Source organism: Vombatus ursinus, unplaced genomic scaffold, assembly GCF_900497805.2.
Source record: "Vombatus ursinus unplaced genomic scaffold, bare-nosed wombat genome assembly UNPS02014785.1, whole genome shotgun sequence".
Lineage (NCBI taxonomy): Eukaryota > Metazoa > Chordata > Mammalia > Diprotodontia > Vombatidae > Vombatus > Vombatus ursinus.
In genome coordinates this window covers 6,493,326-6,506,104 of record NW_020954563.1, presented here as the reverse complement: position 1 = coordinate 6,506,104, position 12,779 = coordinate 6,493,326, and the positions used below count along the sequence as shown (strand labels likewise).

Here is a 12,779-nt window from a genome sequence, read left to right as displayed (position 1 = left end):
AGAGAGAGAGAGAGAGAGAGAGAGAGAGAGAGAGAGAGAGAGAAGAAAAGAAAAGAAAGATAAATTGAGGCCAGGTTATGAAGAGAAACCTTAGAGGTCATTTGGTTCAACTCCTCATTTTGCAAATAAAGAAACCGAGGCCCAGAGAGGTTAGGTGTCTTGCCCAAGTCACCTAGAGAATGAGTGGCAAAACTGGGATTTAAACTCGGGCCCTCTGACCCTCTGACTTTAATGTTCTTTCTACTGTCCTACTCTGTCAGTGGGAGGAGAGGGGGAACCTATTTCAGGGGTAATTGTCATCTCTGCCCAAACCTAGCCAGTTTGTAAATGTCCCATATACTAGCTGAGAAAGGTTACAACATGATGCCTTTCTTCACCAAATGAGATATTTGTAAAGTGCTTAGTACAGTGCCTGGCACGAAATAGGAGCTTAATAAATGCTTGTTCCATTCCCTTTCCTTTTCTCATGCTCCTATAGGCCAGTGGTCACCTTCACTGGCTTCTATTTCATAGAATCATAGATTTAAGAGCTGGCATCGTCCTCAGATACCACTGAGTCCAGTCCTCTCCTTTGACAGATGAGTAAACTGAGGTCCAAAAAGCATAAGTGATTTGGGTTACACAGCCAGTGCCTGATGCGGGATTCAAACCCAGATCTTCCTAACTTTGTGTCCTACATTTCACCCATGACACCACTGCTGCCTGCCTCCATTGATTCTATTTATACTTAGCTTTCCCCACTCCCCGGGCTTCTGGTCCCTTCCCCTTTAAGCATACCCTCTATCTATTCTTTATGTATCTATTTATATACATGTTCTTTCCCCTATTAGAATGTAAGCTCCTTGAGATCAGAGATGGACCTAGCACAGTGCTTGGCACCATACTTGGTACTTAATAAAGGTTGGCTGGTGGATTGCTCCATAGGTCAGTGCCACAGAAGGCATGTATCAAATTTGAGAGCAGAAAGACCCTCCAACCCTGACCACCTTTTGGGGATGACCCAAAAAGCAGAGCAAGGATCTGTACAAGAGGAGCAGTATCCAAAAATGAGGAGGCTTGTTTGAAGCATATTGCAATCCATTTGCTGAAGAAATTAGCCTGGAAATCTCATTAAAAGAGACTTAAATGATTTTTAGTTCCATGCAGTTTGAAAATTCAGTGGGGTGGGAGGGGAAGAAGTGCGGTACTCATGTTCTAGTTCTTACACCTCTCATCTGATGAGCAGCCAGCATGCACAGGGCTGGATTCAATGCAAATGATAAAAATGTTAATTAAAAAAAGACTGCTCTGATTAATCCAAATTCTAGGCAAAGGCTCTGGCTAGCTCTGGTCTTATCTGTGCTGGCTCCCCCAGCCCCTCATTGTCAGAGCCGAGATGGAGAAAAGCCCGTGGCAAAGAGAAATAAAGTTTAAATTGTCATTACTTCCCAACTCAGCAGATGTGCTGCTCCTCTGGCCACAGAGGCCTCGTGGACCCCCTCGTCTGCTTCCCAACATGCCTACTTGCTACCCAATTAACCTCCCTCAGAGAGGAGGGTGGCGAAGCTATAGATTTAACTCTTATAGATCTTTGGCGCTAAGTCTTTGAAGCCCTTGAAACAGAAAGAAAACATTCTCTTGGGGGTGAGAATTCAAAATAATACACTGTCCTGAGGATGGTACTGACCAGGCATCAGGTCATGAACTTAGTGGGGGCTTCCTCTGATCCACCTGTCTGAGCCACCAGAGTCTAGAGGAGCTGAACCCCATGACCTTGGTCTCATTAATACCGTACTCTTGCTAGCACACTGAACTGGTTGGGCCTACAACAGGGATGCCCCAGGAATAAGCAGGATCTGGTTACCAGGATGCCTCTCTCCTATTCATTAACCTCTCTCATTTTCTCTCTATGTCTTTTGTGCTTACGCTAGCTCTGCATGCAGTATTGGCCAGAGAAGACTTCCTGTTGTTATGGACCAATCCAGGTGGAGTTTGTATCGGCTGACATTGATGAGGATATCATCAATAGGATATTCCGAATCTGCAACATGGCGAGAGTAAGTTCAGTGTTTGCCATTTTGCTCTTTGCTGGCCGAATTTTTCTTCATCTGGATGATTTTATTTATCTGGATGTTTGCAGGAAGCAAATGAGACAGAGGCTATAGAGATAAGTGGGTGGGTGAAAGGAGGAGGACTCTTGATGAATTGAGCTCCCTACTCAGTCTTCTTAATGAAATTAGAAGTTATGAGGATACACTCTTTACATCCTGTAACACCATCAGACAGACTGGGTAACTCAATTGTTCAACCCTTACCTCCACACAAATAAGAGGTTAGATAGGAGTGATTATGTGAAAACACCAGCAACTAGACCTCCAGGCAGGACACCAACCTGACTGACCTAATGTTCTCCATTGCATCTCAAAAATTAGGGCATGTATCAGTGAAGCTGTTTTTTTTTTGTTTGTTTGTTTTAAAGGGAGGAAGTCATATTTCTACTTGATACTCACTAAAATTCAACTTAGTCTCAGGATTTTATCTGGCCTCAGACAAGTTATCTACTCTTCAGATAATGAGGACAGTTGACTTGAGCCTCTCTCTTTCCCAGACACCCCTCTTTCTTACTCAGGATGGGTGGATATCCAGGGGAAAGTAAAAAGACATAATAAAAAGAACATTGGATTTGGAGTTCAAAGACCTGGAGTTGAGTCCCAGGCCCAGGACTTACTTAGCTAATGTTACTTTGAGCAAATCACTTCCCCTCCCTGTGCCTGTGTTCCCTCATCTGTAAAATGAGGGCATGAGATTCAGTGATCTTCAAGGTCCCCTTACGCTGTAAAATTTTGTGATTCCATCTTCTGACTACTCCAGGGATGATGTGACTCAAATCACTGACTTTAGACCCGAGCATTTCCTGGGGTATTCCCAGTCATAGCACTGCTAGGATGTGCTTTGTAAGAATCCCTGTAAAGGCTACCTACATGATGCTTTTACCTCCTTGGATCCTGTAAAGGATTACACCTCCATAGCACTAAAATGTAACAGAATCAACTGACTCCATTTTCAGCCACAAGATGGGTATCGTATCGTCCAACACTTACAGTATATTGGCTGGCCTGCCTACCGGGACACACCTCCCTCCAAACGCTCCCTTCTGAAGGTCGTCCGGCGACTAGAGAAGTGGCAGGAACAATACGACGGGAGGGATGGACGAACTGTTGTCCACTGCTTGTAAGTGTAACAAAATCCCCTCCAGCATCGTGAATCATGTTAGGTTGGCGGATGAGGTGGACGCTAGGGAAGGTCAAAGCACACAGACAGATGCACGCAATGAGATGGGATTCAGCACCATGGATAGGTCCTGCTGTCTGCTGAAGGAATCCAATAGCAATCCAAAAGAAATTGTGTAATAGGGTTAGAGGAGCATTAACCTAGGAATCAGGAGACTGGATTTTTAGTTCTAGATCTGCTACTGATTCACTCTTTGATCTGGAGCAAGTCATATCTCCTCACTAGGTTTCAAGTTTATTATCTCCCACTTTATAGATTTACCTACCTGACAAGGCATCTCTAAGGTTCCTTCTAGGTCTAAATCCTATAAACCTACAAAACATTTTGCAAATATCAAAGTGCTATAGAGATGGGAGCTATTATTATATACTTACTTCAGTTCTATGAGGGGTATATGATGTCCTTGATGGGGATATTTATTCTGCTGGTAGGTGGCACAGTGGATAGAGCACTGGGCTTGAATTTAAAAAGAACTGAGTTCAAATCCAGCCTCAGACACTCACTAGCTGTGTGACCCTGGGTAAGTCACTTGCCCTCTGTGTATCTTAGTTTACTGGAGGAGGAAATGGCAAGTCACTCCAGTATCTTTGCCAAGAAAACCCCATATGGGGTCACAAAGAGTCAGACATAACTGAACAACAACAACAAATAGATCACAACCCATCCACACCTTTTCATTCTATATGATTCTCAAGCATGCCTTTCTGCAATCTCTCCAAAGGGGATCTACCTAACACACTGGAGGTCTTCTGGCTTTCTGCCATGCCATGAATGCCAGGGCAATTCTCAGGCTTTCCTATCTCTTGCTACATGACTGGCTCATGTCCTTTTCCAATTAGACATGTCCTTGGCAGTGGCTCTCAGGCTCCCTATTGTGTACATATCAGTGTTAGAGATTTGAGTCCCCTTACATTTAGATGATGATGATGATATAATGTAGAAGGTCTTATGGTAAGTGGAGGGAGATAAAAAGATAAGACATTGCCCCTGTCCTCATCAAGCTTACTGTCTATTAAGGAAATAAGACATAGACACAAATGACAGTAGTACATGATAGGTGACAAAGTGTTCTGATGGTTTATAGGAGAGGGATTCACTTCATTAGGAGCTCATGAAAGGCTTTAACTTGTGTTTTATCCCAGTTGTCACTTCCAGGAGGCAAACCTCTTTTTTTTCTCTGTACCTAGAAATGGCGGTGGACGAAGTGGAACCTTCTGTGCTATCTGCAGTGTATGTGAAATGATCCAACAACAAAATATCATTGATGTGTTCCACATAGTGAAAACATTGCGAAACAACAAATCCAACATGGTGGAAACCCTGGTAAGTTTCTAGAGATTAGGAGGAGGGACATTGCCTTAAACTAATTCTATTTAACTCAGTTCAACAAACATTTTTAAGCAGTTATATGCTAGGCACAAGACTAGACACTGGCAAGACAAAGGGAGAAGAGAAAAACATTCCCTGCCCTCAAGGTTCTTACATTCTACTAATAGACTTTACAGAAAATAAACATGAATCAGAGTAAGGGACCAAAAGTCTGGGATTTATTTCTATTCCTCCCACAAATACCAGGCCCTTGGCTCTGGGATGGGCCAAAGGGAATACTACCCCACTCTGTAAAAAGTCCTCTGTCAATACAATCCTCTCTAGTATAGTCCAGTAAAGCCTTGTTCACACTAACTCTTGGGGAAAAGTCAATCTGAATCATCTAGAAAGAAATTAAATTTTATTTATAAGTACATTCAACAACTAGAATTAGGATAAAAAAAGATTTTTTGTTAATGTATTAATAATACTAATGTATAAAGCAGATATTGTTGAACAGGAAAGATGATTGCACAAATCTGTCAAAGTATCAAAGAATGACTTATAATTAGCATACTGTAATACTACAAGGGTCTGTCATTTCATCCATTAGACGGAGTTAATCCCTCCCATGAAATTGATCATAAGCCCTATGTGCTTCAATAGGTAATTTCAGGAGTTGCTTTGACCAAAAATAAACCATTCCCAATCAGCTAATGATAAGCGTCCCTGAACTTGGATAAACTGACTGTTGTATATCAGACACACACAGTCACTCAGCCTATATGTGCTTGAAGCCTTTCCAACTTGGGAGGACCTTCCTGTGCTTACTCGCCATTGGCTTGGCTTTGAAGAATTCAGTTTTAACTATAGGACATGGGAAATCTGGAGGCATGGGAAAAAGATGACTTGGGGATTTTAATTAGCATATTGATTATTTTTAGGTAAATGGGTACTTGGGACATCCTCAAAAACCGCTTGTTTCCTTAAATAATTTAAGAGAACTCCTTCTATAATCTTTTTAATTAATTTGGTCATTCATTCATTCAACACTTACTTAATACCTACTGTGTACTAGGTGCTACCAGGGATACAAAGATGATTGAGTCTTCCCTGCCTTCCAGGAGATCACAGCCAAGTACACTATTTATTTGCTTCCCAAACCTCTTTGTCAAAGTTAGTACTCAGAGAAATTTCAGTTCAGCTCCTGCTGAAAGCCCTACCAATTTCAAATTTGTGAAGTCTGACTGAATGAAGTTTAATTTCTATTTATTCCTGGTGCCTCAATGCTCCATTTGTCCACCTAATAAGATAGGATCCCTGTAGGACTTAGCTTATTTTGATCATTCACTCTAAAATGGTCAGCATGAAAGGCACTATTGAAACATAAAGTGCTCTCTTTACTTCTATTACATTTCCAGAAATACCTCTGTTTGTGTGATGCAAGAAAGGTTAATTCCAAAATTAGTTTCTGTTCTGGGACACACAGAGACCAGAAAAGGATAGGTGGGGATTAAACAGCCTAGAACCGTTCTGGGTAATGGGAAATGGGGCTGCGAATTAAAATCTGTCATGTATAGCTTAAAAGCTAGGGAATCTACATAGAAATATTGTGAGGTGATTCTACTACATGTTTATTACCAAAGTTTCTAAGTAAAAGTCCCTGTTAACAAGTTTCTCCTTTTGTTCCTTTCTTAGGATCAATATAAGTTTGTATACGAAGTCGCACTGGAATACTTAAGTTCATTTTAGCCTAATGGAACAGGAAACCCTCTGGTATCTCAAAAGCCCTCTTTTCTCTGAAAGGCGCTAACCAGGGTATAAGGAGTGAGAGACTGGACAGATCCTGACACCATAGAGAAGACTTGGGGACCCCTGTTTTCCTCTGTAGCACTTACTGCTCCATCAATGGTCTCTTGTTCACCCCAAGAAGCTTAGAGGCCAGATGGGAGAGTCTCCTTTCTAATTGCCCCATGTCTGCAACACCATCTTGGATCTCCCTCACCTGCTCCTGGAGCAATTGGAATTTCTGATCCCAAAGCTCTTGCTTCTTTTGTTCTTTTCAAGTTTGTGAATCTCATGTTACTGTCCTTTGGAAAAGCCAAACCCAATGGAGGAGGAGACATGGAAGGAGGGGGGCATGCACATCCTTTACAGCACCCTTGTCCCATGGGGTGGATTATAAAGAGCACAGATCCCTTGTGATGCGTAAGGGAGTCAAGTCCTTTAAGGTCATTGGTCTGCTATCTTCTCCTTCTGGATCCCTGGGTACCCAAAAACCCAATGACCTGGACTGACCCAACTGGGCCAGGCCTCCACGTGCCATTGCTGCCACAGTGCCAGACTTCAGTGCATCCTCAGTGCATCGTACACACACAACCTGCATGTGGCCCTGTTCCATTGCCATCCCCCTACACTTTGACCTCAGCTTTCTGTCTTGTTAACAGAACCAGGGCCAACCGCAGAATCCTGTTAATGTTATTTTTTGGGCTTTTGTGGACAGCTGGGGGGGTGCTCAAAAGCTTGTCAGTCCTTCTGTGTGTGTCCTAGATTGTGCCTGCCTCTTGTGTTGCCAATCAGGCATCCTGACCCCTGAAACTTCAGGGGACTCCTAAGTGGTGGCCTACTGAGTTTCTGTGATGATGCCACCCCTGTGAAGGGGACAGAGTATTTTTCAACAGTGTACCTGAAAAGAAAATGATTTTTTCAATGTAAAAAAAAGAAAGTTCATTTTAGCTTAGTGGAATGTAATAGTTTCTCATCTCATAAAAATGGAAATGTTTGAAGGATATGGCTAGAAGTTGTGTTAGCTGACAATGGGGGGTTTGGAAGGTTGGGTAATGAGTCCAAACAAGACTAGATACAAACTGGGACCAGGAGCTAGTTTGGGTGAGTTACTTTGGCCTGTACTGTGGGTGTGCTTTGTTCCTTTTTATATCAAATTCTTTTCTAAATAGCTACTACAAAGTAGAGGGAGGCCAGAAGGAGGCAGGGCCTATGGCCTGCTGCCATCTTGGTAAAGACAATATATGGTTATCATTAGTCCATTTGCTTTCTGGCCTGGTAGGGCATGGAAGGGATCAGCTCTGAGCCCCAAGTACAGGGTAGGCCTCTTGAAGATCTTTTGTTCTCAGTTTTTAATTTTTAAATCTCCAGAGGTCTGATAATGATGTCAAGATACATTGTTCCTCATAAACAAAAAGAACAGAAATAACCCCATATGCTTCTGATTTGAATATCTTATAAAATGAAAAGCCATTTCCCTTTTCCCTCCTGGTGCCATTAACTTGGCTGACTCCCAGTTTTCTAGTTTGGTGGCCCCCCCGGATCCTGGGGAAGCAGCAAGCTGTAGTGTGCTTTTTGTGTAATAATCCCTACACTTTCCTGATCCTCTAATGACAGCTTCAAGTGGTTGTCTTGGCATGTCTGTGTGATAAAGCACAACAGTAAGAAGGTAACAGGAGCACCAGGAGCCCTGTGTTCCTCAGGGTAGGAGATCGCCCAGGCCTCCCATGTTGGTTTATGTTCTTTTCCATTTGCCTCCACCTTCCCATTCCTGCTTCCTGAAACTGAAACTTCCTTTCTGAAAGAGGAGATAAGGCTTACAATTAATCAATAAACAAGCATTTATTAAGCACTTACTATATGCCAGGCATGGTGCCAGGCATTGGTGATATGGAGAAAAAAAAAGTGAAATTGGTCCTGCCCTCAAGGCACATACTTCTGGAAGAGGGTATATTGACTGTAATTCATAAGAAGATGTAAATAGTTAATATGAGAACCTTTTCAATGAACAAGCTAGGATAGAGAGAGAGAGCAGCAAAGGGACACAGTGCCAGAACGGAAAAGTTGGGGGAGTCCAGCAGGAGGTAGGAGCACCAAAAAAAAAAAAAAAAAAACTACCCAAACTCACCGTTGGGCAGGACTGATCCTGGCTGCTTAGACATTAGCTTGCGCACAGGAGACCTAGATGCATGCTGGATATTTTTAGTATCTTAGGATACTAAAGGATACTGTGGTCAGTCAGTCCCCAGGAGAGAACTAGAAACCCAGAGACATGGTCCCAATTCAGTCCTGCAGCAGGGTGTCCTCTGAAGCATCTCTACCTAAATTAGCCCTTTTTGCCTATGAGGATCTTTTTTTCAGAAATACCCATTGAGGAATTCTAATCCATCAGTGATGCTGTCTGCCCAAAGTGAATACAAGGATAAATTCCTGGAAGTGATCCTAAAGAAGGTCCTCTGGATTGGGGATAAAGTGAGGTGTTTGTTGTGGGGGCTGAGTGGGGAAGAGAAGAAACCAGAGACTACTATGCTTTGAGGAGGTGAGCAGCTAAAAAGGGACTGGGGGAGCCATGGAAGAAGCCACTTTTAGCTGCTTTCCAGCAATTCTCTCAGCTTTAGCTTGTCCCGCAGGACAAGACAAGGCTTGGGTCCTGACTCTGCCATTTACCATTCCCTCTCTTTCCCTGGGCCTCAGTTTCCCACTTTGTATAATGAAGTGGGAGATGGACCAGGTGATCTAACAGATCACTTTAGCTTACCAATGAGATGCAAACTTTTTCAGGGCTTAGAGATGTTTAAGCAAACACAATCTATGCCAGATGTGAATTCCACTGGACAACTTGAACTTTGGGGATACTAATCCTGTTCTCCCCCCCTTTTTCTGCTCTTTGATTTATTTTTTTTTCATTTTTATTTCTCACCAAACAAATATACAGGTATTGGGATACAACATTTCTGAGAAAAGCTTGGGCTGGGCTCCCCACTGCTAGGCTTTGTCACCATCAGTAGAGCTTCTGGGATTATGAAGGGACTCCTATGTGGGGATCAACTTGGGGATCTGCTCCATGGCAGCCTGGGGAGTTTCCTAGAGAGCAAGTTTAAAGAAAGGGGAGCAGCATTACTACTGAGGTTAAAGCTAAAGGCAGAGAAAGTCATGCAACAGAGTCCATTCCATTAAAGGCTTCCCACTCACAGGCACAGACCTGAACTCCCATTCCAACTTCACAACCTAGAGAGAGAACAGAGTTGAAAGGGATATTGAAGGTCATCTAATCCAGTCCTCATTTTTCAAGTGAGTAAACCAAGGCTGAGATGTAAGTGACTTGCCCAAAGTCACACAGATAGTGATAGAACTGAGATCTGAACCCAGATCTTCTGACTCTTTCCATGGTAACACACAACCTATCATCTCTGAAGAGATTGCAAGTGATGTACAGAGCAATGCAGAGATACACAAAGAGTGCAAATGGGCATCAGTATATTACTAGAACTTGTTTTCTAGAAGTGAACCTATTGAAAGACTCCCAAATACATCTGGAAAGCTAAAAAAGGAGAAGGACCACTCATGTAGAAAGATCATGGGATAAAAATAAAACAACCCAAGGGCTTCCCTGGTGTCCATGAAATAGTCAAAGAAATAGAGCAAGTCCTCTGGAGGTTTTGTGAGAGGAACACAGCATGATTAGGTGTGCAAGGGCTGAGATATGGACCAGTGAAACAACGTGTTGCTCTTATTCAGCCATTCAGTCACGTCTGATTCTTTGTGATCTCATATGGGGTTTTCTTGGCATGGATGTTGGAGTGGTTTGCCATTTCCTTTTTCAGTGGATTAAGACAAACAAAGGTTTAAGTGACTTGCCCAAGGTCACACAGCTGGTGAGTATCTGAGGCCACATTTGAATTCAGTTCTTCCAGACTCAAGGTGCTCTATCCACTGAGCCACCTAGCTGCCTGAACTACTCACACCAATGAGATCACAGACTCATTAAGGCATGCCAATGTCAGCCTATATAATTGTCATGTCTCCCTTTTTTGATGCCACAGTCTCTTTAGAAGCTGTCCTCGAAGAGCTTACATTCTTCTGGGTTGAGGGGCAATGTGAGGGAGGACAGGGAGATATGTCCTGTACATAGTTAAGAGAAAGGGGATAGTCTTTAGAAGAATCAGGACACAGTGTCAGAAACTCTGGACTTGATGGCAGAAGATCAGGGTTTGGGTCTAAACTCTGACATGTTTTAGCATGTGGTGTTAAACAAGTCCCATTTCTTCTGGATGCCTCAGTTTTCTCCTCTGTACAATAAGGATGATTGGATTAGTCCTCTTCCTTCCATAACACTTTGTGATCATCTCTCCTACCCAAAAAAGGCAGTTTTCCATCATTCCTCTGGATATCATCTAGGGAGCAGTGCTGAGAGTAGAGGTTTTATCATAATTCTTAGGGCGTGTTCTTTTCTAGAAGAGATGAACAAGATGGTGGTGGGGGGAGGGAGCAGCTTCAGTAACTTCCAAATGTACAAATCTCCAACTAACAGGGAAAAGGGTGAAACAAGGGTGGGGTAAGGGTGGTACAAGTGGATGTGTCGTGCATATGTTCAGATAAGTATAACACAAGATAGGACAGAGACACAGTGGAGACAAAGCCAAGCTAAGAGTTAAGAAGACTAGAGTTCAGGTTCTAACTCTGACATATACTGACTTTGTGACCCTGGGCAAGTCACTTAACTTAGTTGCCTAGGAAACTAAGGCTATAAGTTGCAGAGAAGGTGCCAGTCACTAGAGGGATAGGTGCTCCTCTCTGGGTAGCCCCCATCTGGAAGAAATCACATGTCGCCAACCAAGCTGTGATAGGAAGCAGAGGAGAGATCAAGACAAAATGCCCTGGGAAAAATCTGAGGTGGAAGGGACCTCTTTTAGCCCAGGAAATGAGAAGTCATGGAAGCTATAGAGAGGAGCTAGCCTCTGAGCTGTTCTTTGAGAGAAAAGAAGGCTTCAGTAATGCAGAGATGAGGAGACACGGCATTCTAGGAAAGGATTGGGATGCGATCACAAAAAATGAAAGGGGTAAAGGGGAAGCCTATGCTTTCAAATGCTCTGAGGAAAGAGAGTCAAATCAATAAGCATTCATTAAGCATCTACTATGTGCCAGGCACCATGCTAAGCACTTGGTGTAGGGGTGGGAGCATTACAAAGAAAGGCAAAAGACAGTCCCTACTCTCAAGGAACTCACCATGTAATGGAGAAGACAGCATGGGAGCAGCCATGTGCAAACAAGATAGTGTCAGGATAAATCAAAGATAATCAATAGGGGGAAGGCACTAGAATTGAGAGGGATCAGGAAAGCCTTTGTGGGAGCTGGTAGTCCAGCTTGGCTAGAGTGTGGAGTGCCTGAAGGGAATCCCACCCCAGTCACCATCATTGTAAATAGTCCTTGTGAATTAGAAGTGCTCACTACAAGAGATGTCCATTCTCTCATTCTCCCTGGGTCAGTTCTGAATGAGGCCTCTTGAGAGTCAGAAGCTCTTCCATCTCTCTCACTCACTCCATTTACCCTTCAGGTTCCAGCCCACCCTAGAATATACCCAGGTAATAAGCAAGTATAAGGAAGTTGTCTACATGTGCCCTTGGCATCTCTCCAAAGAGAGCAAGGTTTTCTTTTAAATCCATCAGAGCAACATTTGCTGTCATTGATGCAGACTCTCCTTTCTCAGAGACCAAGGTTAATGTTGCCTCTTCTCAGAGGCAGAAAGCTGCCAGATGCACCAGCAAAAATGAATAAGGTCTTACTGGGAATCTCCAGGCTAGCCTACCCTATTAGCAGAGTGGCCCCTGAGGAGGAGGCAAATGAGTCTGGAAAAGCCTTGGGGTCCCTTGACACACAAATAACACCCAGGTATGAGGCTATGTCTAATAGAATGTGTGTGTGTGTGTGTGTAATCCCACATGCCCAATTATAGCCTTTTTCTTTACACCAGATGGCCTTCCCCAAAGCAGGTATTTATCTTTGTCATATGTCATAGGCTTTAAAACAAGGAGGGACCAAAGATATCATCTGTGTCCTTATTCTTTCATTGTGCCGATGAGGAAACTGAGGCCTTAGAGAAGTTAAGTAATCCAGGCAAGATTCAAACCAGGTCCTCTGACTCAAGTGCTCTCTCCCCACTACATCTGTATGTGCACCCACCTCACCATTGGGGGGTTAAGGTAATGAGGCTCAAAAAGATCAAGAGACATCATACAAGAGGCGGGGGCAGAATCATAGAGATCCAGAGCTTATAGGGGCCTCAGAGACCATCTGTTCAAACCCTCTTTCTTTACCGATGAAGAAACTGGGAACCAGAGAGGTTAAGTGACTTGCCCACAAGCATCCAGATAGGGACTGCACCAGATAGGTGGGACTGCAACTTAGATCCTCCGACT

At 43.3% G+C, this 12,779-nt stretch overlaps 1 protein-coding gene across 1 annotated transcript in view; it reads left to right on the top strand.

Moving 5' to 3' along the window:
- PTPRT (protein tyrosine phosphatase, receptor type T) overlaps positions 1-7,946 on the top strand; it is an 885,105-nt gene extending 877,159 nt beyond the window's left edge. The window contains exons 24-27 of the mRNA XM_027867127.1: positions 1,911-2,036; positions 3,047-3,210; positions 4,458-4,593; positions 6,277-7,946. Of these exons, the coding sequence (XP_027722928.1) occupies positions 1,911-2,036; positions 3,047-3,210; positions 4,458-4,593; positions 6,277-6,330 (480 nt within the window). The 3' untranslated portion in view covers positions 6,331-7,946. The remainder of the gene's footprint in view (positions 1-1,910; positions 2,037-3,046; positions 3,211-4,457; positions 4,594-6,276) is intronic.
- Positions 7,947-12,779: the final 4,833 nt, after the last annotated feature.